At 38.6% G+C, this 21,737-nt stretch overlaps 4 protein-coding genes across 4 annotated transcripts; 1 reads left to right on the top strand and 3 right to left on the bottom strand.

Moving 5' to 3' along the window:
* Nucleotides 1-953: 953 nt before the first annotated feature.
* On the bottom strand, nucleotides 954-7,772 carry Sf3b1 (splicing factor 3B subunit 1). The gene is made up of 18 exons (XM_077416322.1): nucleotides 7,619-7,772; nucleotides 6,951-7,129; nucleotides 6,601-6,775; nucleotides 6,364-6,443; nucleotides 6,045-6,212; nucleotides 5,587-5,803; nucleotides 4,958-5,362; nucleotides 4,335-4,798; nucleotides 3,899-4,256; nucleotides 3,493-3,785; nucleotides 3,272-3,397; nucleotides 2,973-3,194; nucleotides 2,691-2,873; nucleotides 2,404-2,592; nucleotides 2,051-2,226; nucleotides 1,694-1,966; nucleotides 1,322-1,538; nucleotides 954-1,216 (listed from the first exon to the last, which is right to left on the bottom strand). The coding sequence occupies exons 1-18, from the start codon at nucleotides 7,644-7,646 to the stop codon at nucleotides 1,058-1,060; spliced, it is 3,912 nt and encodes a 1,303-aa protein (XP_077272448.1). The 5' UTR covers nucleotides 7,647-7,772; the 3' UTR covers nucleotides 954-1,057.
* A 5,866-nt stretch (nucleotides 7,773-13,638) lies between these two features.
* LOC143902967 (testis-expressed protein 10 homolog) lies at nucleotides 13,639-16,281 on the bottom strand. The gene is made up of 5 exons (XM_077416252.1): nucleotides 15,889-16,281; nucleotides 14,572-15,739; nucleotides 14,259-14,502; nucleotides 14,018-14,172; nucleotides 13,639-13,914 (listed from the first exon to the last, which is right to left on the bottom strand). Exons 1-5 carry the CDS (start codon nucleotides 16,090-16,092, stop codon nucleotides 13,811-13,813), a joined length of 1,875 nt encoding a protein of 624 aa, XP_077272378.1. The 5' UTR covers nucleotides 16,093-16,281; the 3' UTR covers nucleotides 13,639-13,810.
* A 165-nt stretch (nucleotides 16,282-16,446) lies between these two features.
* On the top strand, nucleotides 16,447-18,452 carry LOC143902974 (uncharacterized). The gene is made up of 2 exons (XM_077416263.1): nucleotides 16,447-17,426; nucleotides 17,616-18,452. The coding sequence occupies exons 1-2, from the start codon at nucleotides 16,782-16,784 to the stop codon at nucleotides 18,312-18,314; spliced, it is 1,344 nt and encodes a 447-aa protein (XP_077272389.1). The 5' UTR covers nucleotides 16,447-16,781; the 3' UTR covers nucleotides 18,315-18,452.
* On the bottom strand, nucleotides 18,429-21,737 carry LOC143902975 (uncharacterized). The gene is made up of 6 exons (XM_077416264.1): nucleotides 21,022-21,737; nucleotides 20,669-20,804; nucleotides 20,189-20,377; nucleotides 19,781-19,964; nucleotides 19,172-19,380; nucleotides 18,429-18,873 (listed from the first exon to the last, which is right to left on the bottom strand). The coding sequence occupies exons 1-6, from the start codon at nucleotides 21,049-21,051 to the stop codon at nucleotides 18,644-18,646; spliced, it is 978 nt and encodes a 325-aa protein (XP_077272390.1). The 5' UTR covers nucleotides 21,052-21,737; the 3' UTR covers nucleotides 18,429-18,643.

Genomic DNA, 21,737 nt, shown 5'->3' with positions numbered 1-21,737 from the left:
AATACGATCTTTTTTGTTTATTTGATGATATTTATACTCATCAGTCGAAAGCAATATCAATTATGTTGTTACTAAGTGTATACTCATCGTCGATAGCAATAGTGACTCACGAAATCGATCTAATGTGTTGAAACGTCCAAAATAATATTTAAAAACACATTATTTATATTATTTTAATAATGTACAAGCTATTATAAAACGTGTTTTTATATCTCTGTTCTATCTCTCTCTTGCTCTTTGTGTCTCTCTCTTTTTTCTGTCTTCTTTTCATTATATTAAAAAAACATGTGGATTTTTTTTTAAAACACGTGTTCACACACACGTTCGTGAGTATCTACATCAAGTCATTATATTATAAATAATATTATTCGATCAAATGATAGAAATGACGAACTGATAGATTATCGAACAACGTCCTTGAAGAGTGTCACGAATGAACTTTTTGCCATTGAACAGAGCATTATATAAGTTCGACGTAGCAGGATTCAAAACTTATAACAGTTTAAGCAAAATAAGATCCCGAAGATCTAGCACACATCCACGGTATCCAGAATTATAAAAATCCAAGATGTCCTAAAGATCTCTAAATATTAATAAAAATCCCAGGGTCTACGGAGTTTAGAGTTGAAAAGATTTAAATTCCAACGAACCTGAGATTAAAAAGCGTGCGATCTAAAGTGATAAACTACAACCTGACGTGTTCTCGTTATGCGTTGACATTTCCATGCCTTCAAAATCGATATCAGAACAGTATCTCTACACAAGTGTCGTAACATATATCTTTAAATAAAATACAAGGTAATACACCTTCAGCCTTTTTTCGTTATACATCGGAAATGACGTGACACACGTAGAGTGTTGTTCCAAACATATCCTGGAATACGGAAATGTTTTCATGGTCTATGATAAGTGCCGAACGTCGGGAACGTCAGGAGAAAAGAAACTTGTCAAACGTCGTTCGAACTCATCTTTATAACGATGAGTTTTTAATGCGGATATTTATACTTGTAGAGATATAAGAACCTTGTATAACTGTCTTATTGCTGCAAGTTTTCTATTACAATACGTAATCCAATTCGTATCTAATATATTGGTTCTTTGGATCGTTCATGATGCGAGGGTAACCAGCCACGAGAGCATCCTGTCCACCGATGTAAAGAGAATTGTATATCTTCCAATAAACGTCGCGAACTTTACGGGCTGGATGAAACAAACCCTGTAATACAAAAGCAAACGCATATGAGTAACATACATTTAATATGTCAACGGCTAGAAGACACACCGGCGCGGCGCTTAGGCGAAAATTAAAATAATCACGTACTTGTAGTGTATACTGCAAAATTTTGATTGGCCCAAGCGCAACGCGCAATCCATCTACGGCATCCATAAACGCTTGGACTAAATGCGGCGAGGTCTCGAAAACGTTCGGCCACACGTGATTCAATAAATGTATTAACGCGTCTTCGCATCCAAATCCATAAACACCTAATGCCATGTGCTTAATTGCGGCGCAGGCGGTCTGTCTGTGTACTAGATCTCTGTTAAACCATGAGAGAGAAAAGAGACGCAATTAGAAATACGTTTTGAAACTAAACTTGTAACGTTATAAAAGAAAAAGCTTTTAACGAAGGAAGAGTAAAATATATACGTGCACGAATAAAATTACGACACTGTATATTTAGAGACATCTTACCTGTCCATAAGCGCATCTTCTAGCAACGGACTGACAGCGTAAATGTAATCTTTACCCATTTCGCCGATGTATTCAAACAAGAACGACAAGGATTTCAATACTCCGTTCTGCACGTTTAGCTCGGGCACTCTGTACTCGTTCATCAATGCGGGTAACACTGTAAAAGGGCTACAAGTCTCAGCAACGATGGCAATAGCGACTGTGGTACAAACGCGATTCTGACGTTCCTGTACTTTCAAGTTGTTTAGAAGCGTTGCTAAGACATCGTGCGGCCTGGAAGGAAGCGGCAAACCGTATATGGATATATATGCTTCGTATATAAAAAAAATATCGACGTCGTACGTGACGCGAGCTTACCCAATAGCTTTGGCAATGTAGCCGAAAGTGTTTACCGTCGCTCTTCTAATGGCCTTTTTATGCGCCTTCAGTAGTTCCAACAATTCGAAGCATATCCTCATCCACTCTCGAGCAGAAACATATTCAGGACCTCGATCTGCGATTCTACCCACGAGATCAATACAATTTTCTTGCACCTACGACAAGATCACGAACAACGTAAATATGACAAAGAGCACTAAACGACGCGTCCCGTCGTCGAGTTTTCGAGCCGTTCAAGAGACGTTTCGTTTGTTCAGTAGTATACGTTGTCAAAGTGCAGCGAGTCCTATATATATATATATATATATATATATATATACGCTAACGTTTACCTTTTCGTGTCTGTTTTTCAAGATAGGTGTAAGCCTTGGTAACAAATCTTTGATGGGTGGTGTCATCTTTGTCATTCCTATGACGTTAACAATGGCTTTCAACGCTCCTAAAATGCTACCTAGTACCTCTGGGTATTCCTCGCCTAAATACTCATATAGAACGACTCCTAAATGTCCCATCAGTTTTTCCTAGAACGGTCGCACGCGTTTATATATTACATTTTATTTCTATATATTTCGTAACGCGTATACATATAACGCAAGGACGTTAAACGTGCCGTTCTTACCTCTTGACAAGTCTTCATAACTACTGCGATGCGCGAAATAAGATCTGCAGCTTGCTGTCTGACCTTTGCGGATTTATTATTCAATCTCCACAATATCGTACCACATATTTGAGGAAGATATGCTTTCACTCTTTTACCCAATGTGTTAACAATCGTACCAAATCCATTCAGCATAACGACATCCTACGACGAAAACTAGTTTAGCTTGTGTGTTGTTTGTTAGTTATAATCGTCGTTCTTATAGAATTATTATGCGTTACAAACGACGCAGCGTCAACAAACCTCAGTAGTTTGTTCCTGGAAAGCGTATAAAATTCCATCAATAAGCTGCTCCTCTAGACGCGAATCGACATCCGCTGCTCCCAAATTGCCCATTATCTTCTCGATCGTCTCCATCACCATTTTTCTATACTGTTCATTTTCGTCCTTTAAATCGTCCACTACTCTGTTAATAATCTCTGACGCACCCACTTTGTTGGCTATCTCTACTGTCGTATCCACAAGCTGCAATTTCATTCATTTACGTACATACGAACGTTTAACGTTATATATCTAACGCTATCAAAAACGCTTGACCGTACCTGTCTATAATTTCTGCGATCCAGTGCCATACGATGATTCCAGAAGTGTTTAAAGAAGTGAGGCAAAATTTCGTCCTTAATGTATTGAGCTTCCACACCATCCGTCGCACAACACTGTTTAACTACCTATTTTTTAAAATACACGTTATAAAGAATGTTGGAGAGAAAGACGCGGCGATATGTGTGAACAACTTGAAAACGATATTCGCGTGTACGCTTACCTTCAATACAATTTTCTTCATTTCTTCATCGGGGGATTGGAATTCACGTATAAGAATTAACATTACTTCCCTAGTATAGTAATTCGCGTATTCCGCATCCATCAGAGGAATAAGATAACCAATAGCTTTTAGAAACGCTGCTAAACCTTTTCCTCTATGCGTACGGATGCCCTTCCAAAGTGGTTTTAGCACAGAGTCGAAGCTTTCGATACCATATGGCGTTGCTGCTTCGGCTAACGCAGCAATAGCTAACGCAGTAATTGTTCGTACCTTTTGTTGCTCATCCACCAGACCTGTGTACGCGTTCGTGTCGTGCGTCGTTTTCCGAAAAAGAACGAAATATACGTGAACGATGTGGACTATATATGTAAACACAGAAAAACGAACGACGGTTAACTTCACTTACCGTGTTCTATAATTTCCACCAAGCTCTTCAAATGCGGTAAAATGGCGCAACCCATCAAGATAGCTATTTGCTGTACGATCTTGATACCAGTGTGTCGCGCTTGCCAGGATTTCTTGCTGCGACAAACGGCTTTTAAGAACGGAAGAAGCGAAGGGATTCCGAGAGCGGATGCAACAACCGCGAACGCTCTCGCTGTCGTGTTGCGTACGTATTCGTCGATGTTATCGATATCCGGTCTCATTGTGGAGATCATTGTAGCCAATCCTGCAGCCTTCGCCAAGTTAGAAATAATCTCTCTGCCTTCGACACGAGCATAGTAGTCTTCGTCAATCAATAGAGGCTCGATGACGACTAAAATCTAGACGGTACACGTAAATAAAATAAAATGGACGAAACGAACAGTGTCGCATGCGGACGCAACGCGAAAACGACGTACCTTGTGCACATACGGTCGCACCAAGTCGTCCAGCTTATATAGAATACGATCAATGACTTTAACCAGTAAATGACGTTCTTGATCCTCAAGGGTAGGTGACATGAGGAGCGGAAGGATTTGATTGAACAACGGTCCGGCGCCGAATTCTCTCGCTTTATCGGTGATTTGTCTCAAAGCGGCTTTACGCATTGGAGGAGTCCCATTTTTTATCTTTAAGAGCAGCTTCATGATTTTTCTTTCTTTCTGCTCTTCAGGACTTAGCGTTTCTTCGTCCACGTCGACTAGCAGCTTGTCGAAATATTGCGCGTCTTCCGGCTTCATAAATGGCAGATTGCCCTTTGGTTGATTATCCACATACTTGGCGCTCTTGTCTTCCGTTTGGATGAAGAAACCCTGAGGTGTACCAGCGATAGGCGTAGGCGTCGCGGTAAGCTTTCTAGCGGGTGTGCGTATAGGTATGTATCCTAAGAAACGTGTAATACATATTTCAATATAAACGCGTCACGTTTCCTCGTTCTTTCATAAAATACGTTCACGACGTGTTAACGTCTAAGATACAGAGCGTTTAGCGTCAGGGATGAACGTTATAAAGTTATATAGTTTCGTGTCGTAACACATCTCACCTGCTGGAGGTTGCAAAATCTTGTAACCAGGAGGAAACAGCGCGTCCAACTCGTCGTCCGACAAGGGTCTATTTCGCTCGTCTATCTCGCGTTCCCAACGATATGCTTGCAGTTGTTCAGGCGTCATGGACATCAAATGTCCTGGGGTCGGCGTGGCCAGACCCATCGCCTTGGGTCCCGTCGGCGTGACGGCACTTGGGGTCAGTATTGTTGTCTGATGGGGCGTTGCGAGAGGTGTCGCCGGGGTTTGCGGCGTCATCGAGCCGGGCGTTTGATTCGATGGTGTTTCATCCCAACGACTTCGCCTTTTGCTCGCCGAGGGTGTCGGAGTTTCCTGTATCAAATCACCAGCAACTCGATCAGTTCTCGGTGTCTCTGCCCAACCGCTGTTGTGTCCGGGCGTTTCTATAAACGTGGTACGTCGTTATTCAACTATTGTTTGTCGCACGTATTTATGTTAGATGTATATGTACTTGAAAATTTTTTCACGACCATTAACGTAAAAATGTATAGGTATGTTTTATTTCTCACGCGTATAAAGCTGTTGTATAACGTTTACGCTCGTACGTATATATTTGCACGTATTTTATTAGTTGCGTGTAGAATAGCAAAAGTAAATGCACGTCAACCTCTTTCAGTTTTCGGAGTTTCATCCCAACGATTCCTTCGACTCGTTACAGTTTTCTCATGAGAAGGCGTCTCTCTGCCTGGAGTCACAGCTCCTGGCGTCGCATGTGCTGGCGTGGCGTCCCACATTCTTGTACTGATTCCAGGAGTAGCTCCGGGAGTCTCCCCTCCTTTGCCATGACCTGGAGTTTCATCCCATCTGATAGCAGCTGGTGTTACCTATAACAAGTACGAAAAAATGTTACAAAAAAGAAAAAGATTATAACGTAAATTTACGTGACATTTTAATATTCAACGTTGTATTTTTATTATGACGTAATCAGGTGTTTGCGAGTGTGGTATAGCAAGAGCATGTAATGATATATGCAGGAAATATAATAATCAAATGCTGCAGTTAATGAAAACGCCGTTACGTTAAATAAAAAAGAATCAAAATGTAAAAATAACGTGGCAAACTGACGTCTGCATTATCCCAAGATGTAGGCGTTGCTGAAGCCCCCGATAATTTTTTTTGCACCGGAGTATCGTCTGTTTGGTCCCAGCGACCTCTCTTTTTAGGAGCTGGTTTAGGTTCGCCGTTGGCTTTCAAAGTACCATCCTTTACCTTTTCTGCTAATCTTTTTCTCAGCTGTAAGAAAATGCAAAATGTACATAAAAAGATTTTTATATTACACGTAAGATATATCTTGTGTATTAAAGCTTTAAAATATTTTTTAAAAAGTTCTTTTGACATATTATATATATATATATATATAAAAAAAAATTAAAACTCAACGCACCTCTGTCTCTTCACCTTTGAGCATTTGCTCCCGCATAATTTCAGTATATGTCCTGGAACCGATATCGGGTGTCTTACCACCTGTACGTAAAAGAGACCGATTATAGTTTTTAAAAAACTCGACGAGGCAAGATATGTGTGAGCACTTAAAAATAATACGTTACGACACGTTTGTCAAGCTACGAAACAGTTTTTCGTGCTTTGGCTAAACGTCAAGTTACAAAAAAAGTACACCAACCTTCTGCAAAGGGATCGACACGTTCAGGAGAGATGATCATTCTACGTCTTTTTTGTCTGTATTCATCCTCCCTATCAGCTATGGTGGGTCGACGTCTATCCGCAAACGGATCATAATCCTTCTCTTCTCTGTCAACTATGGTGGGTAGTCGTTTGTCCGCAAACGGATCGTAATCCTATCGCGTATAAAAATCTATATTAATCTCGAGTGTATATTTTGTAAAAGGTTTCGTATTTAAGACGAAAGTGACGTTTAAAAAATGATGTAACGCGCAAGTGAATAAAAGATGAGCGGGCATGTTTATGTTAAAGCTATAAATATATTTCAGAACATATCACAACGAGGTATACCTCGATTTCATCGTTGGTTGCAATTGACGTAACATAGCCGTCAAATTTGTTGTTGCTACTGTCATATATATCCTGATCGTAGAAACCGGTCTTTCCCAAAGCAACCTGCTCCTTCTCGGATGCCGTATTCAGAAGCTCCTTTTTCTTCGACTGTATCTCTCTTATCTGCGCTTCAATGTCTGCACGGTAAAACACGATACGATAAACATGTTAACGACATTACATCTAAACATTTATGGTAGGAACCGTCGTAAGCTGTACGAAAAAAGTAAATGTATGCTCGAGTAACGCTAAATATTACAGCGTCACGGCAACGTAAGCCGTTGTGTAGGGTGCGGCAAAACGAAATAAGGCGAACGTGAAAGACTACGGTCACGACGCAAAGTTTGACCGATAGTTGGACAATTTAAACAGCTGACGCTTCATATCTGATCAGCGTTCGACGTCCTATCTAAAGTGTGTGAAGAGTACTCCAACGATCCCCGTACGTAGTTGGCTTGGTAAAGAGTGAGTGTTTACGGTTCTCCGTGGGTCGGAACGGGGAACCGAGCGTGTCAACTGCGTTTCGACCGACCTTCGTTTTTGATAAATATTTATTTTGCATAAAACTCTCGTGCGGACACGTTTACGGAGGTCAGTTGGACGGTCTTAAGCGAAGAGGGGAGTACCTTTGTGCGTCCTCGGGATCGAATCCATCGTGGTGGAAAAGCTGGCGCGGAAGCGACGGACACGGCGAAAACGCACTTGGACACGCCGAATTCAGCAATACGTCAGATGGCTGACTGATGACGCCCCGGATCCACTCTGACGCTAGAGTCCCTAGAATCTTGACGCTGTCAGCGCTACCTGTGGGATTTGCGCGTGATTCACAGCCATTCACATAGCCCCGGCCCCAGTGTCTGGAGGTTTTCCACTGATGGACCAGCCACGCAGATATTTTTAGTGGCCTAGTTTACACCGATCACTTGATACGCGTATTAAATACTAATCAACTAGTAAATAAGTCTGGTTATTGGCTGATCAGAAAAAACGGAATCTCGGAATCATTCTGAAGCTATTGGTTAGCCTCATGGGACTAACCAATCAAAATGATTCCGAGATTCCGTCCTGCATGGGGAGGCACCCTAACGGTATCGTTACGTTGTCGTTGCGCATTATGAAAAACCTGCGCAACGAAACTTATCGAACCGACAGTTGTCGGTAGGCAGGAACGGAATACGGGCCCTATGGTATACTATAGGTGCGTTCGGGGAGCGCGCTCGTAGCGCTATTTGCTTATTCTATCCTTGTTCTACACTTGGGCCGGTATTCATAGTCGGTTCTTATATTTAAGATCATCTTAAGTACAATTTTAAGATGTCATTTTAACCAATCACAGAGCCGTATTAGCATCTTAAGATATTATTTAAAACGGTTTTGAAATAACGGCTGCGTTGCAATTAATTGCAATAATAGAAGCGAAATAGGGTTTCAACTTTTTCGGAAAAGCGTATTGATGTTTACGCAAAAGTTATGTTTTCACAAATGATTGGATCCAATATGGCGGAACGAGAATACTTACATTTATAGAGCCTTAAGGTGAAATTTTATGGGCAGTAAAAAGCAGCAGCAGATCGTACTGATTGGTTATAAAATAGAGAAGTTCTAGGAACTCGAGAACTTCTCTATTTTATAGCCAATCAGTACGATCTGCTGCTGCTTTTTACTGCCCATGAAATTTCACCTTTATTAGTAAAACTCAAGTACTAAGCAAATCATCCAATCACAAGTCAAGAACTTGAGGCACGGCCCTAAGCATCCATACCGTTGATTTCTTACTGCTCAAATTTTTTTTGTGCCAAGGCCCGTAGAGTCGGTCTACAATGGGTGTTGTAAGTCGTAAGGGCCTTGACACATAGAAAAACTTGCAGTAATGCTAGGTCTACACGGCGAGTCGTAAAGTCGTGAGTTGTAAAACGTGACCAATCACAGTCGATTATTCTTCTCAAATTCGATTGTGCGTGGTCGATACTTACGACTCACGACTTTACGACTCGCATTGTAGACCATTAGAAATCAACGGTATGTCGTCGCTACCTGACTGTGAGTGGCTGATTTGCTTAAGGCCTTCACACATAAAATCGCGTATGGACGTAAAACGTAAGCGTAAGAAAATCGACCAATCCCAATCGAGTATTGTACTGTCCGTAATCCGAGTAGGGGAAAATACTCGATTGGGATTGGTCGATTTTCTTACGCTTACGTTTTACGTCCATACGGCATTTTATGTGTGAAGGCCTTTACCGCTTGGCTTTTACTGCTTAAGTTTTTCCATGTGCCGCGCCTTAAGTCGTAAGACGTGACTACGCACATTCCATTATTCTCGTTGCGGTCGAAGAATAATGAACTGTGCGTGGCCAATTCTTATGACTTAATTACAATATCCGTTGTAGACCGGCCCATTATAGATTGATACATTTGGTTCTCGGGAAAAGACTTATATGTCAAGGACTTTTATGTATTTATCAAGAGACACGGTAGTGTCTCGCGCCAAGTACACGCGGAGCGAGACCGACCGTGACTCTTTTACGCGACGCGACGGGTTGCGAGTACCCGAGATGTTGAGATCTCGATAACGAGTGAACGGATCAAGTTCTAAGTAGGCTTGATCGATAGCTTGGGGTCCAATTAGGGGGGGGTTTCTCTCATAATATTCCGCTACGTGCCTTACGAGCGGAGATATTGCGACGCAAAGTCCAAATGTGAAAATTTATTTTTAAGATACTCCTCCTCCTCCTCCTCCTCCTAACGCCGCGATCTATCAGAGAAACGTCACTTTCACTTTTTCGACGCTGGCGGCGCAGGTATCGCCAGTTTCGATATCGCGCGCGTATTTCAAAATTAGGTCGATAAACTTATCGGTCAGGAGGAAGATTTCTATTTAAGTAAAATTAGGTATATATATATAATAAATATTGAGTCAACGGAAAAGTAGGTTCTTTATGCTTGGCAGAAAGTGCCGCTAGGGAATTTTTAAGTCGATTCTTATGAATCAAGCTTGAATTTGATGTCTATGTATCCCAGGTTGCCGATGACAAGGTCCAGATAGTGCGCTTTATAGTTTTCGGTGTCCAGGTGTAATAATACGTTGAATTCGATGTCTACGTGTCCCAGGTTGCCGATGACGAGGTCCACATAGTGCGCTCCGTAGTTTTTGGTGTCTACGTGTATTAATATCTTGAATTCGATGTCCACGAGTCCCAGGTTGCCGATGACGGGATCCAGATAATGCGCTTCATAGTTTTCGGTGTCCAGGTGTAATCGTACGTTGAATTCGATGTCTAGGTATCCCAGGTTGCCGATGACAAGGTCCACATAGTGCGCTCCGTAGTTTTCGGTGTCCACGTGTCCCAGGTTGCCGATGACGAGGTCCAGATATCGCGCTCCGTAGTTTTCGGTGTCTAGGTGTAATAATACGTCGAATTTGATGTTCACGTGTCCCAGGATGCCGATGACGAGATCCAGATAGTGCGCTTCATAGTTTTCGGTGTCCAGGTGTAATTGTACGTTGAATTCGATGTCTAGGTGTCCCAGGTTGCCGATGACAAGATCCACATAGTGCGCTCCGTAGTTTTCGGTGTCTACGTGTATTAATATTTTGAATTCGATGTCCACGTATCCCAGGTTGCCGATGACGGGATCCAGATAGTGCGCTTCATAGTTTCCGGTGTCCAGGTGTAATCGTACGTTGAATTTGATGTCTACGTGTCCCAGGTTGCCGATGACGAGGTCCACATAGTGCGCTTCGTAGTTTTCGGTGTCCAGGTGTAATAATATGTTGAATTCAATGTTTAGGTGTCCCAGGTTGCCGATGACAAGGTCCACATATTGCGCTCCGTAGTTTTCGGTGTCTACGTGTATTAATACCTTGAAATTGATGTCTAGGTGTCCCAGGTTGCTGATGACGAGGTCCACATAATGCGCTTCATAGTTTTTGGTGTCTAGGTGTATTAATAACTTTAAATCTGAATGGGTACGTTCAGCCGATACTCCGCTAGCCTAGCAATCGTGAGCAGTTGCTCGTTTTTGCTCGTTTCTTCTCTTTTTAATCCAGTAAGTTAAAAAAGAGGAAACGAGCGAAAACGAGCGACTGCTCACGATTGCTAGGCTAGCAAAGTATCGGCTGAACGCACCCAATGTAGGACACGTAGATATCGAATTCGAGGTATTAATACATGTAGACACCGAAAACTACGAAGCGCACTATGTGGACCTCGTCATCGGCAACTTGGAACACGTGGCCATCAAATTCAAGGTATTAATACACCTGGACACCGAAAACTATAGAGCGCGCTATGTGGACCTCGTCATCGGCAACCTGGGACACCTAAACATTGAATTCAAGCTTGATTCATAAAAATCGACTTAAAATTTCCTTAGCGGCAGAATTAAAATTATGTCATGACATAATAAAAATCGCTGAATTAAAATTATGTCTAGACATAATAAAAATTGGACAAAAATTATGTTTAGACATAATAAAAATTGGATGAATTAAAATTATGTCTGACGTAAAAATAATTATCAAAAATATCGATACCTGAAGATATCGGTACATATACAGTTGCGAACAACATTCAGTAAGACACGCAAATAAAAATAAATAAAGAATTTTACAGTTAACGACTTATTAACATTAATCATGCTTTATTGCGATTATGTTTTATGTTGAAATTGAAAAATATATACAAGGTGTACAACTAAAAGGGTTACAGATTATTATTTTTAAAAAACTGAGCAAAATATTAAATTGTTGTTTTCTTTAGAAATAATAGTCCGTAACACTTTTAGCTTCATACCTTGTATTATATACGGTTTATGAAATTATAAGATATATTGTTTATAAGATTAAGTTGCGTAACACTACAAAAAGGCGTGATATCCGTACAAAATTACCTTTTTAAAAAAAAGGTAAAATGAGCGCCAAGTACACGCATAATAGTGTATATGTATTATGTTGTTACCCTGTTATGTTGTTACCTCGAAAAAAACAAAGTGGTAGTATTATACCTCCAAATAGCTTTATCCTGTACATACTGTTTATACAATGCGTAATATACTACAAAAAGGCGTGATATCCGCACAAAATTACCTTTTTTAAAAAAAGGTAAAAAAAGGCGCCAAGTACACGTATAGTAGTGTATATGTTGTTACCTAAAAAAAAAAAGAAAGTGGTAGTATTATACCTCGAAAAAACCTAAGTAACAAGTGGTAGATCTTTATATCTCGAAAAATCTCGAAAAAATCTAAGCAGTAGTATTTTTATTTCCGAAAAATTATAACCCAAGTGATACCCGTCACAAAATTATGTTACCTTATCAAAAAGAAGAGTCGCGCTTCAAGTAATCTATTACAATTACAAAAAAGAAATGATATCTCTTTAAGTTAGAGCGCCAATTACAGAGAGAACATGTATATTGCCTCAAAAAATAATTGTTGCACTACATTGAAAAATCTTTACATTGTGTCAATTAGAAAAGAATGTATAATAACAATTTTATAAGATTAAAAAATTTTATTTAAATTTAACAAGGGAATACAAGATATTTAAATACAAAGTTATTTACATGTGTATTTTTTAATGGCCACAAAGAATTACAGAAGTAACAGTACAAAATAAAAATATTTTATTAAAATACATAAATTTTTCTTGTAAAAAAACTTGGCGCTGCTAGACCTCGAAATTTTAAATAAATAAATAAACTTATTCTATACTTAATTATAAGCCGCCGCCGTCCGCGTAGTCACGCACACCCATATCACTCACTCCCACATCCACGCTGATAATCATTTAATATTACTCCTATTGTATTCTTCTCTGAATTATTTTTATTTATTTAAAAGGTCTAGCAGCGCCAAGTTTTTTTACAAGAAAAATTTATGTATTTTAATAAAATATTTTTATTTTGTACTGTTACTTCTGTAATTCTTTGTGGCCATTAAAAAATACACATGTAAATAACTTTGTATTTAAATATCTTGTATTCCCTTGTTAAATTTAAATAAAATTTTTTAATCTTATAAAATTGTTATTATACATTCTTTTCTAATTGACACAATGTAAAGATTTTTCAATGTAGTGCAACAATTATTTTTTGAGGCAATATACATGTTCTCTCTGTAATTGGCGCTCTAACTTAAAGAGATATCATTTCTTTTTTGTAATTGTAATAGATCACTTGAAGCGCGACTCTTCTTTTTGATAAGGTAACATAATTTTGTGACGTGTATCACTTGGGTTATAATTTTTCGGAAATAAAAATACTACTGCTTAGATTTTTTCGAGATTTTTCGAGATATAAAGATCTACCACTTGTTACTTAGGTTTTTTCGAGGTATAATACTACCACTTTCTTTTTTTTTTTAGGTAACAACATATACACTACTATACGTGTACTTGGCGCCTTTTTTTACCTTTTTTTAAAAAAGGTTACTACGTTTACGCGAGCGTTACTTCTGTAGTAACTTACGATATATCACTCGTTTACGCGGAGTAAATTATCGCAAGTTACTACAAAATTCCGTTTACGCGAAGGAAAATCCCGTTTACGCAAAGGAATTATCGTAAGTTACTACAGAAGTAAAGCTCGCGTAAACGTATAGTATCTATCCCTGAGAAAAATTTGATTCACGCGATAGAATGGCCAAGTTAACATTCGAAACTTTTTTCTTTTCATTCGCGCTTGTCTCGTTATCGAAGCACGATACATTAAAGTCATATTACGTCGTACGATATGTTAATAATTTATCAAGACTTGCGCTCAACATAGACAAACCGATCGTACAACATTCAACATGCGACAACGTGCGAACGTCGTTATTTAATAATAAATCTGTGAATCTATAAAATAAAATAGATTACAAATCATGAGTCTCGATCGTTTATCATCCTGTGAACCTACAATGTCGATCTTTTTAGCATTTTCTGAAAAGAATAAAGCGTTTGTAATACACAATAATGAAAGTTACAGCACATATAATATATACGCCCTTACGTCATCCTTAATTACGTTTATATAACTTCTCACCGATAATAGACTTGCGTTTAGCTATCAATTCTTTCCGGATATATTCCTTAAAACGTAGAACTATTTGACCGATCATTCGAATTACGACGTCATCTATGCTTGATCTCAAAAGTAACGTCGGTAAGATCGTAACAAAGTTTTCAAACGCCTTTTCTCTGTCAACGGAAACAAGTATAAAAAAACGTCATATGCTCTACAGAAACTAACGTATCTATCATATTATTCTATTTAAAACGATTACCTGTGTAACTCGGTTAACGTGCTTTCCAACATAACGTCACCGATAATCAGATACAAGTGTGCGTGCACGTCTTTCTTCGGTAAACGAGTAGATGCTTCAATAATCAATCGTAAAGTGTGACTTAAACTAATACGGTTGGTATACCAAACTGGACCAGCTTGCAAAAATAAAGTTCTTAAAAGTTTAATCAGTTGCGACAACGATGCGGACGATGCGGACGAGTCGCACCACGTTTCAATAGCACCTGGAAAAGAGAAAGGTCCGTGTGGTTTTGTGAAAAAAAGGCACGATACGCGAAACAATATTACGTTACCATTTAAATATTTCATAACTGATACGCAATAGGTTTTGGTAGACTTGGGAAATTGTTCGTCGTTGCTAAACAGAGATGTAAACCATGCGTGAATTTGACAAAGTCCCAAGTTCTGTTCCAAACACCCATCCATACACGCCGCTTGAGAAAAATCCTCTTGATGTTTTCTGGATTCATTAACAAACGGCTTTACTTTACCATATGGAAATCTCGACAAAAACGTCTTCATATATGCATCGTGAAATGTATCTTTAAACCACGGCCTCGTACGCTTGACGTCATAATCGTTGCACGCCAACGTATCAATGTATTCCACAATCGATTGTATAATCACGACGATACTCGTCAACACGGCAGCTGCCTCACTCGAAATCGTACGTTCTGTGTAACTCGACACTTTTTCATCCGGGCATACTTCAAGCCAAATATCAGACATCAGTGGCATCAATAAATCTACATATTTCATGAATTCTTCAACAGGTATAGTTTCTTTCACGCTATCACCTCGCGAGCTCACATCTTTGTCAAGCGTACGTTCACAAACTCGAGTCACGTTATCGCTATAAACGGGAATATATCTGGTATATCTCGTCGCTCTCGCGCGCGGAAGCACGTTCGACCGCGCCGTTACACAAAGCTTTCTATAGCTTACTATAGAGACAAACATATTAGCTAAACGTTCCAAAACTTTACGTCTCCATTTTACATCCGTGCTCTTGGACGTTAGCGTCGTCGTTACGCGTGCCCCAGGTCTAACTTGGTTGTGTACGCTACATATCATACTCAAAAAATTGGGTAATATTTTATGGCTGTCTCTCGCCACGACACTATCGCACGTCTTTACGAGAACATCCAAGAAAAGTAGAGAATCTTCCTTCACACGTGGATCAATATGCGTCATGGCACAGTTTAAATACGATATTACAATTTCACGCAAGGGTGTCACGTGTCGCGTCGAAATACGGCCAAGAATAAAATCGAGCGCATGAAACGAACTTGTTCGTACATTTCTCTCTTTATCAAGAGATAAAGCTGCAATACCACGTAACAAAGAATTCAATTGCGAATGTAGAGTTTTTGGAGACGTTCGCAACAAGATGTCTTTCAATTGTCTCAACGCATCTTCTCTCACAGTCGAATTGTGATGCCGAAAACGCGTTAATAAATCCTGAAAAAAAGTATATATATATATATATATATCCATCGGATTACCATTCGCAGGTTACACGTAAAACGCATTAACTACGTTTAGGTTTATACAATACGCTTTAACATTCGCGTAACTCGTAAAAATTAAATGTAACGTGATTTACGTACATCGATATTCAATTTGCGAAAACTGAGAACTTCCGTTTCACTCCGTTGCTTCAATTGTTCACGTATCAGTATCTTCTTTACTTTAAACGACGTATCCGTAATATTCAAGCCTTTCGGTAACGACGTGAGGGATCTCTTAGTTTTCAATTTTATTTTCGACTTTTCTGATTTCAGACGTTTCGAACGTTTATGACCTTTACTCATGTTTCTGATATATATATGTATCGTATTACGGACAAAATAATATCGCAACGTTCCTTTCGGAGTGGATGCTTCCAACTCTAAAAAGCTATGTGCATGGCAAACGTATATTTACATTTTGTGTAACAAAATTATACGAACACAACGTGAGGTTATTTGACTCGTACTCGAAAAGTGTAGCATACAACTACACCCACACCCATAGAAATAGACATAGACAGAGAAACCTGAGAACGGCCATCCTAGAGATTTTCAAGTATAAAGGTGCCTTTTCATGCTGACGCTCGACGCTCATTTTCAGCGGCAAGAAGGTCGCATGACCACACGTGACGCCGGCGTCACGTGAACGTCAGGGTGAAGTCCCATGGAGCCAGCGTACGGCGTACCGGCGTACGGCGTAAAGAAACTTGGCCAATCACAAGCTTTACGCTCGTTTCATTACGTCAGTATAAACATCGGCTGTCCCATGGAGCGTATTTACGCGGCGTAAAGATCAGTAAGCCAATTACTGTTCCCTTTTACAAAGCTTATTTTCAAAATGGATACTCAAGGGGTCTTCTGATTGGCTTATCAATCATTACGCCGGCGTAAATGCGCCCCATGGGACAGCCGATGAAATTTTCAGCGTGATTTCTTAACACACACATTCATACATGAAGTCAAAACAAATGTGCATAACCTAGCTCGTCAAAATGTTGGACTCTGAGTTTACGTTAATTAATTTAATAAAATACTTGAAAATTTACAAGTGTCCGGAAAGTCCTTTATGCAAAGAAGCTATTCGACGAAAATTAGTTCAACTATATATAATTTATGATTCAATGAGAGCCGAAGAGAAGAAAAGAGATGCACGAATTAGACGTAACGTTCGAAGATTTTGGGTTAGACCAATCTTTAATGCCGAAAGACGATTAGCACAAGGGGCTAGCAACAATCTGGTGCAAGAAATGGTGTTCGAAGACACAGAAAAATTTTTCAATTTTTTTCGAGTAACACCAGAAATGTTTGAGAAACTGTTGCAGATGGTTTCACCACGTATACAGAAACAATTTGTTATTCGTGAGCCTATTTCTGCTCGCACTCGCCTTCAAATTTGCTTGCGATATGTATCTTCAGGAGACAGTATGGTATCTGTATCATACGCATTTCGTGTAGGACACAATACAGTGTCAAAAATAGTATCAGAGACATGTGATGCAATATGGGATACATTAAAAGATACGGTATTCGTGAAACCAACTGAAGATAACTGGCGAAGAATAGCCGATGAATTTGAAGAAAAGTGGAATTTTCCCAATTGCATTGGAGCAATTGATGGGAAACACATGATATTACAGGTAAATGTTCAGTATTTTGACAATTTTCTGTTATGAGAAGTCAGATGAAATTATAAATGCTATTATAAGTGTTGTTTTATATATCAATATCATACACAAAATAAATGCATTACAATAGATCACAAAATCCGTGTTTTTGACTTTTTTATGACGCTATATATATTGTGTATATATATATATATATTATAGGCACCTCCAAATAGTGGTTCAATGTACTACAATTATAAAGGCACTCACAGTTTGATTTTAATGGCTGTAGCTGATGCTAATTATCGGATCTCATTACTGGACATTGGTGCGCCAGGAAGGCGTAGTGACGGAGGAGTATTTAATGCTAGTGAGATCGGCAAGCGATTACAAAACGGTACGCTATCAATTCCTCCGCCGCGACCTGTGGAACGTGGTGGCCAGGCTTTACCATTTATTCTAGTCGGTGATGAAGCATTTCCATTAACGCAATACATGCTAAGGCCATATCCTAGAAGTGGCAGACTTGACAGACGCAAAAACGTATTTAACTATCGTTTAAGTCGAGCTCGCCGAATTGTAGAAAATGTATTTGGGATACTCTCTGCAAGAATGCGAATATTTCGCAAACCGCTAATTGCCAGCATATCTACTGCCACTAGAATCATTAAAGCAACTACGTGTTTACATAATTTTATAATATCAGAAGAACTTAACCAACCGCATACTCAAAGAAGATATATGACCCTGAATGCATATGAACGGGAATTGCGTGGCACGGGTCTAGAAGATACAGAGACATTCGATAGAAGCAGGCCAACAAAGAGTAGTGCTAAAATCAGAGATGATTTTGCAGCATTTTTTGAAATTACCGGTGCGGTTCCATGGCAATGGGAGAAGGTGTTGCAAAATAATTTTTAAAAACCAAAAAGTACAAAATAAATGTTTCTTTATTATTCGTTCTACATAAAAAAAGTATACTATATAAACTATATATTTCATGAAAAAATAAAATATGTATTTCAAACAAAATAATAAAGTTTGTATCTACTATTTATTTATCAATTACCATTTAAATAACATTCAATACTGAATTTTTTATAAACTAAAACAAAAAAAACATTTAAATGACATTCAATATTGGATTTTTATAAACTAAAACAAAAAGAACATTCAAATAGAATTCATTATTGAAATAAACATGGATATAAATAACTAATTATAATTATTATATATTGTATAAAATTAAATCAAAAATTATGTTCTTTAGCTTCCTCTTCCTCTGCCTCTGCCTCTGCAAGAAGCTGCAGAATTGCTATTTGTAGATGACGAGATTTTTTACGTGATAGCTTCCGCATTCCGTCTGATACACATGCTACAAAATAATCAATGGCATCTTTTTGTGGAACGGGAGTATTTAGAACATTTTTAAGTTCGTCTCGTAGTTCCGATGACATCAAAGAGTCACTATGTATATTTGCTGCAATAAGGTTTATTAAATTAGTGAAATAAAATCAGATTATATCATAATTACAATTAATATACCTGCTTTCTGAATGTTCTGAAGATTTCTAAATTTCAGGACATTTTCAGAAGTTCTTCTAGCAGGAAATATTATGTATTTCACAATAACTATGTTTACTTTTTCAAAATAATTCGATTAGAAGATAATTAGAGTCAAGAATTATCGACTAGATAACTACATCAATTATGTTATATTTCTTTAAAAAGATGTATAATAAAGTAGAATATGTAGAATAAAGCTAAAATTTTCTTACAAGTCGTAATGTGTGTAGATGTTTGTGATGACCGTCGTGAAGCTCGTGACAACGATCTACTTTCACAGATGCTATTTTCTGTTGAAGTTGAAGGCAAAGCTCTACTCTCACGCGTACTGTTTGCTATTGAAGTTGTAGGTGGCGAAAAATCGTCCTCTTCTTGTGCGCCTCCAGCAGCTTTATCGCAATCGGATAAATTACTGACAGTTCTCAAAAATTATTACAAATAGAATATTATTACAGATATTAAGTAAGTACGGGAAAAATATGAAAATATATATTATGAAATTAAGATCGATCATAATACATAATTTCATATTTTCAGATCTCTATTACCTGTAATTCAATAAAAAAATTCCAAGAAACAAAAACCTTTACGCCCAGGTCAGATTAAGCTCTACTAATATATACATACTTAGTAGGTAAAGGATTTATTTCTAATTGTAAGAGTTTTTGTTTAATTTCACAATTTTTGGCAGGGTTATAAATATTTTAAATATAATTAGAGTGCATATTTGAAATATGTATATAATGGTCTACATTTTAGTTTCTTATACTATTTATCACTTATTAATAATTTATGAAGAATATACATGTAAAAATACATACGGTGCATTTTCCAATGGATCGTCAATAAACTGCATGACCTCATAAAAGCGAAATGTTTTCTGTTTTTTACTCGGCTGTGCACCGGATCCACTCGGAACATACGCGTTTATTTGCCGTTTATAACGCACGTAGCAATCTCTTAAATACTTCCATCTTTTCATTGCATCATCTGCAGTCATGAGCCCTGTAATCATAAACAAAATTAACTTGTATTTTTAAGCTAGATGCACAATGAAAAACACAGGCAACAAGAACAGGGAATAACACAGGTTCTGATAGGTTGAAAATCTATTGCCTGTTATTCCCTGTTCCTATTGCCTGTGTTTTTCATTGTGCATCCAGCTTAAAAATAAATTGTAGCTTGAACTTTATAACTTCATGTAATATCTTGTAAATATTTATACAAACCTCCTAACATATTTTCGACCTCCTTCCACAGTGCTTTTTTTTTCGCCTTCGTCCTTTCGCTAAGTGGAATTTGGAAATTCCATAGTGCTGGTTTTGTTTGTACTGTGTTAATCAGCATCTCATCGCGGTGATCTGTTGAACACTGATGTTCATCGCCAGTGTCCTCCGATCTTTCATTGCTGTTTGGAACTTATTAAAATACAATTAGTTGCAGATTAAATGTAACATTTTAAACCTATGTATAACATAATAGGTGCTTTCCAGCAAGATAACACAATGTGACGCCCTCATTGGACACTTCAAAACACAGATAATGAACTCTTATTGTTATGTGCTCTTTAGGCTCGCACAATCAAACACGGCAAAAGTCACTTTTCGAGATGTGTAGGAATTGTGAAGCACACTGTTAAAAAATATATTACATAGTGCCGACTATGTGCATTGCTGGAAATCTACAAGTATTATTGTTGCAAAACTTACCAATGGTTACAACAAAGTCATCATCAATGGATACAGCATGTATCTTTTCATTATAATGTTTAAAACAGTTGTGGCGAAATATTTCTTCTTGTATGGCGACAGCTAATATTTCGCCGCAATAACCACATTTTATGTTCTGAAATAAACACATTATTTGTTATAAATTAGTGTACCTCCTATAATGTGCATTTATTATATAAAAGGTGATAATATCAAATTTAAGAATAAAGATAAAAATATTATCCCAAAACAGAATTGATTCAAATTGATTAGCGTGCTTTTTAATTCAGCTTTCTTCTAATTCCGTATTTATATTTCGTGCTGTATGGAAAATTTTATGAACTGATACTTACTAAGAAATTATCGAACTGGTTTTCACTCATTTTAAATTGCGTTTCTCTTTCACAATAATATTCAGTGCTTCTTGCCGCCCTCGTGGAAGTCGATACTCGGTTTATTATCGGCGATCCAGCACTTGCAGAAGTCACAGACCTTGCGGCCTTGGGACTTCCAATAATCCGCCACTTTTTGTTCCTCGCCGACGGTATTTCACTGACGCTGCTGCGACTTCGTAGACAACAAATCGGGTCGATTCAGCACTCCGTTGATTCTCGTCGCGTTCCCGAAGACGAGGAACACCGGAGATGATACTTGCCGAACATAACCTCGCAGCGCCGCAAATGCCGCGAAGGCTGTCGCGCTTCGAAGGCCCGTCCTATCGTTGCCGCTCGAGGCAGAGCCCGACAGAGGTGAAATGCGTAGCGAGGCGCACGATTTCCCGCAACCGACCGATCACGGATCGATATGGACCGCGCGACAAAATAACGTTTAATAAATTACGCGTAAAATCAACAACTACAATCAACTTATCGCGTTCGGCACTTCTCACAATCCAAGTTACTGTACATATGTGTGTGCGTGTGTGTATGTAACGTAAACGCTGGAACGCTTGAAAAACCAGCGTAACATCTGTGCTGGCGTAATGAAAACGAGCGTAAAGCCTGTGATTGGTCAAGCTTCTTTACGCCGTACGCCGGTACGCCGTACGCTGGCTCCATGGGACTTCACC

This window comes from Temnothorax americanus, unplaced genomic scaffold (assembly GCF_048541705.1).
Source record: "Temnothorax americanus isolate GAGA-0224 unplaced genomic scaffold, ASM4854170v1 Scaffold42, whole genome shotgun sequence".
Lineage (NCBI taxonomy): Eukaryota > Metazoa > Arthropoda > Insecta > Hymenoptera > Formicidae > Temnothorax > Temnothorax americanus.
Note: the sequence above shows the minus strand (reverse complement) of the source record. Positions and strands in the feature narration are given on the sequence as shown.

Coding starts and splice junctions, on each gene's coding strand:
- Sf3b1 (XM_077416322.1), bottom strand. CDS start 7,646: ATGGATTCGATCCCGAGGACGCACAAAG. Junction 3,195..3,271: donor ATCGCAGAAATTATAGACAG/GTACGGTCAAGC, acceptor ATGAAATTGCAG/CTTGTGGATACGACAGTAGA. Junction 2,227..2,403: donor TGAAAAACAGACACGAAAAG/GTAAACGTTAGC, acceptor ATCTTGTCGTAG/GTGCAAGAAAATTGTATTGA.
- LOC143902974 (XM_077416263.1), top strand. CDS start 16,782: ATGTTGGACTCTGAGTTTACGTTAATTAATTTAATAAAATACTTGAAA. Junction 17,427..17,615: donor GGAAACACATGATATTACAG/GTAAATGTTCAG, acceptor TATATATTATAG/GCACCTCCAAATAGTGGTTC.
- LOC143902967 (XM_077416252.1), bottom strand. CDS start 16,092: ATGAGTAAAGGTCATAAACGTTCGAAACGTCTGAAATCAGAAAAGTCG. Junction 14,173..14,258: donor ACGTTAACCGAGTTACACAG/GTAATCGTTTTA, acceptor TTCCGTTGACAG/AGAAAAGGCGTTTGAAAACT. Junction 13,915..14,017: donor TAAACGCAAGTCTATTATCG/GTGAGAAGTTAT, acceptor TATTCTTTTCAG/AAAATGCTAAAAAGATCGAC.
- LOC143902975 (XM_077416264.1), bottom strand. CDS start 21,051: ATGAGTGAAAACCAGTTCGATAATTTCTTA. Junction 20,805..21,021: donor ACCAGTTCGATAATTTCTTA/GTAAGTATCAGT, acceptor TGTTTATTTCAG/AACATAAAATGTGGTTATTG. Junction 20,378..20,668: donor TGACTTTGTTGTAACCATTG/GTAAGTTTTGCA, acceptor TATTTTAATAAG/TTCCAAACAGCAATGAAAGA.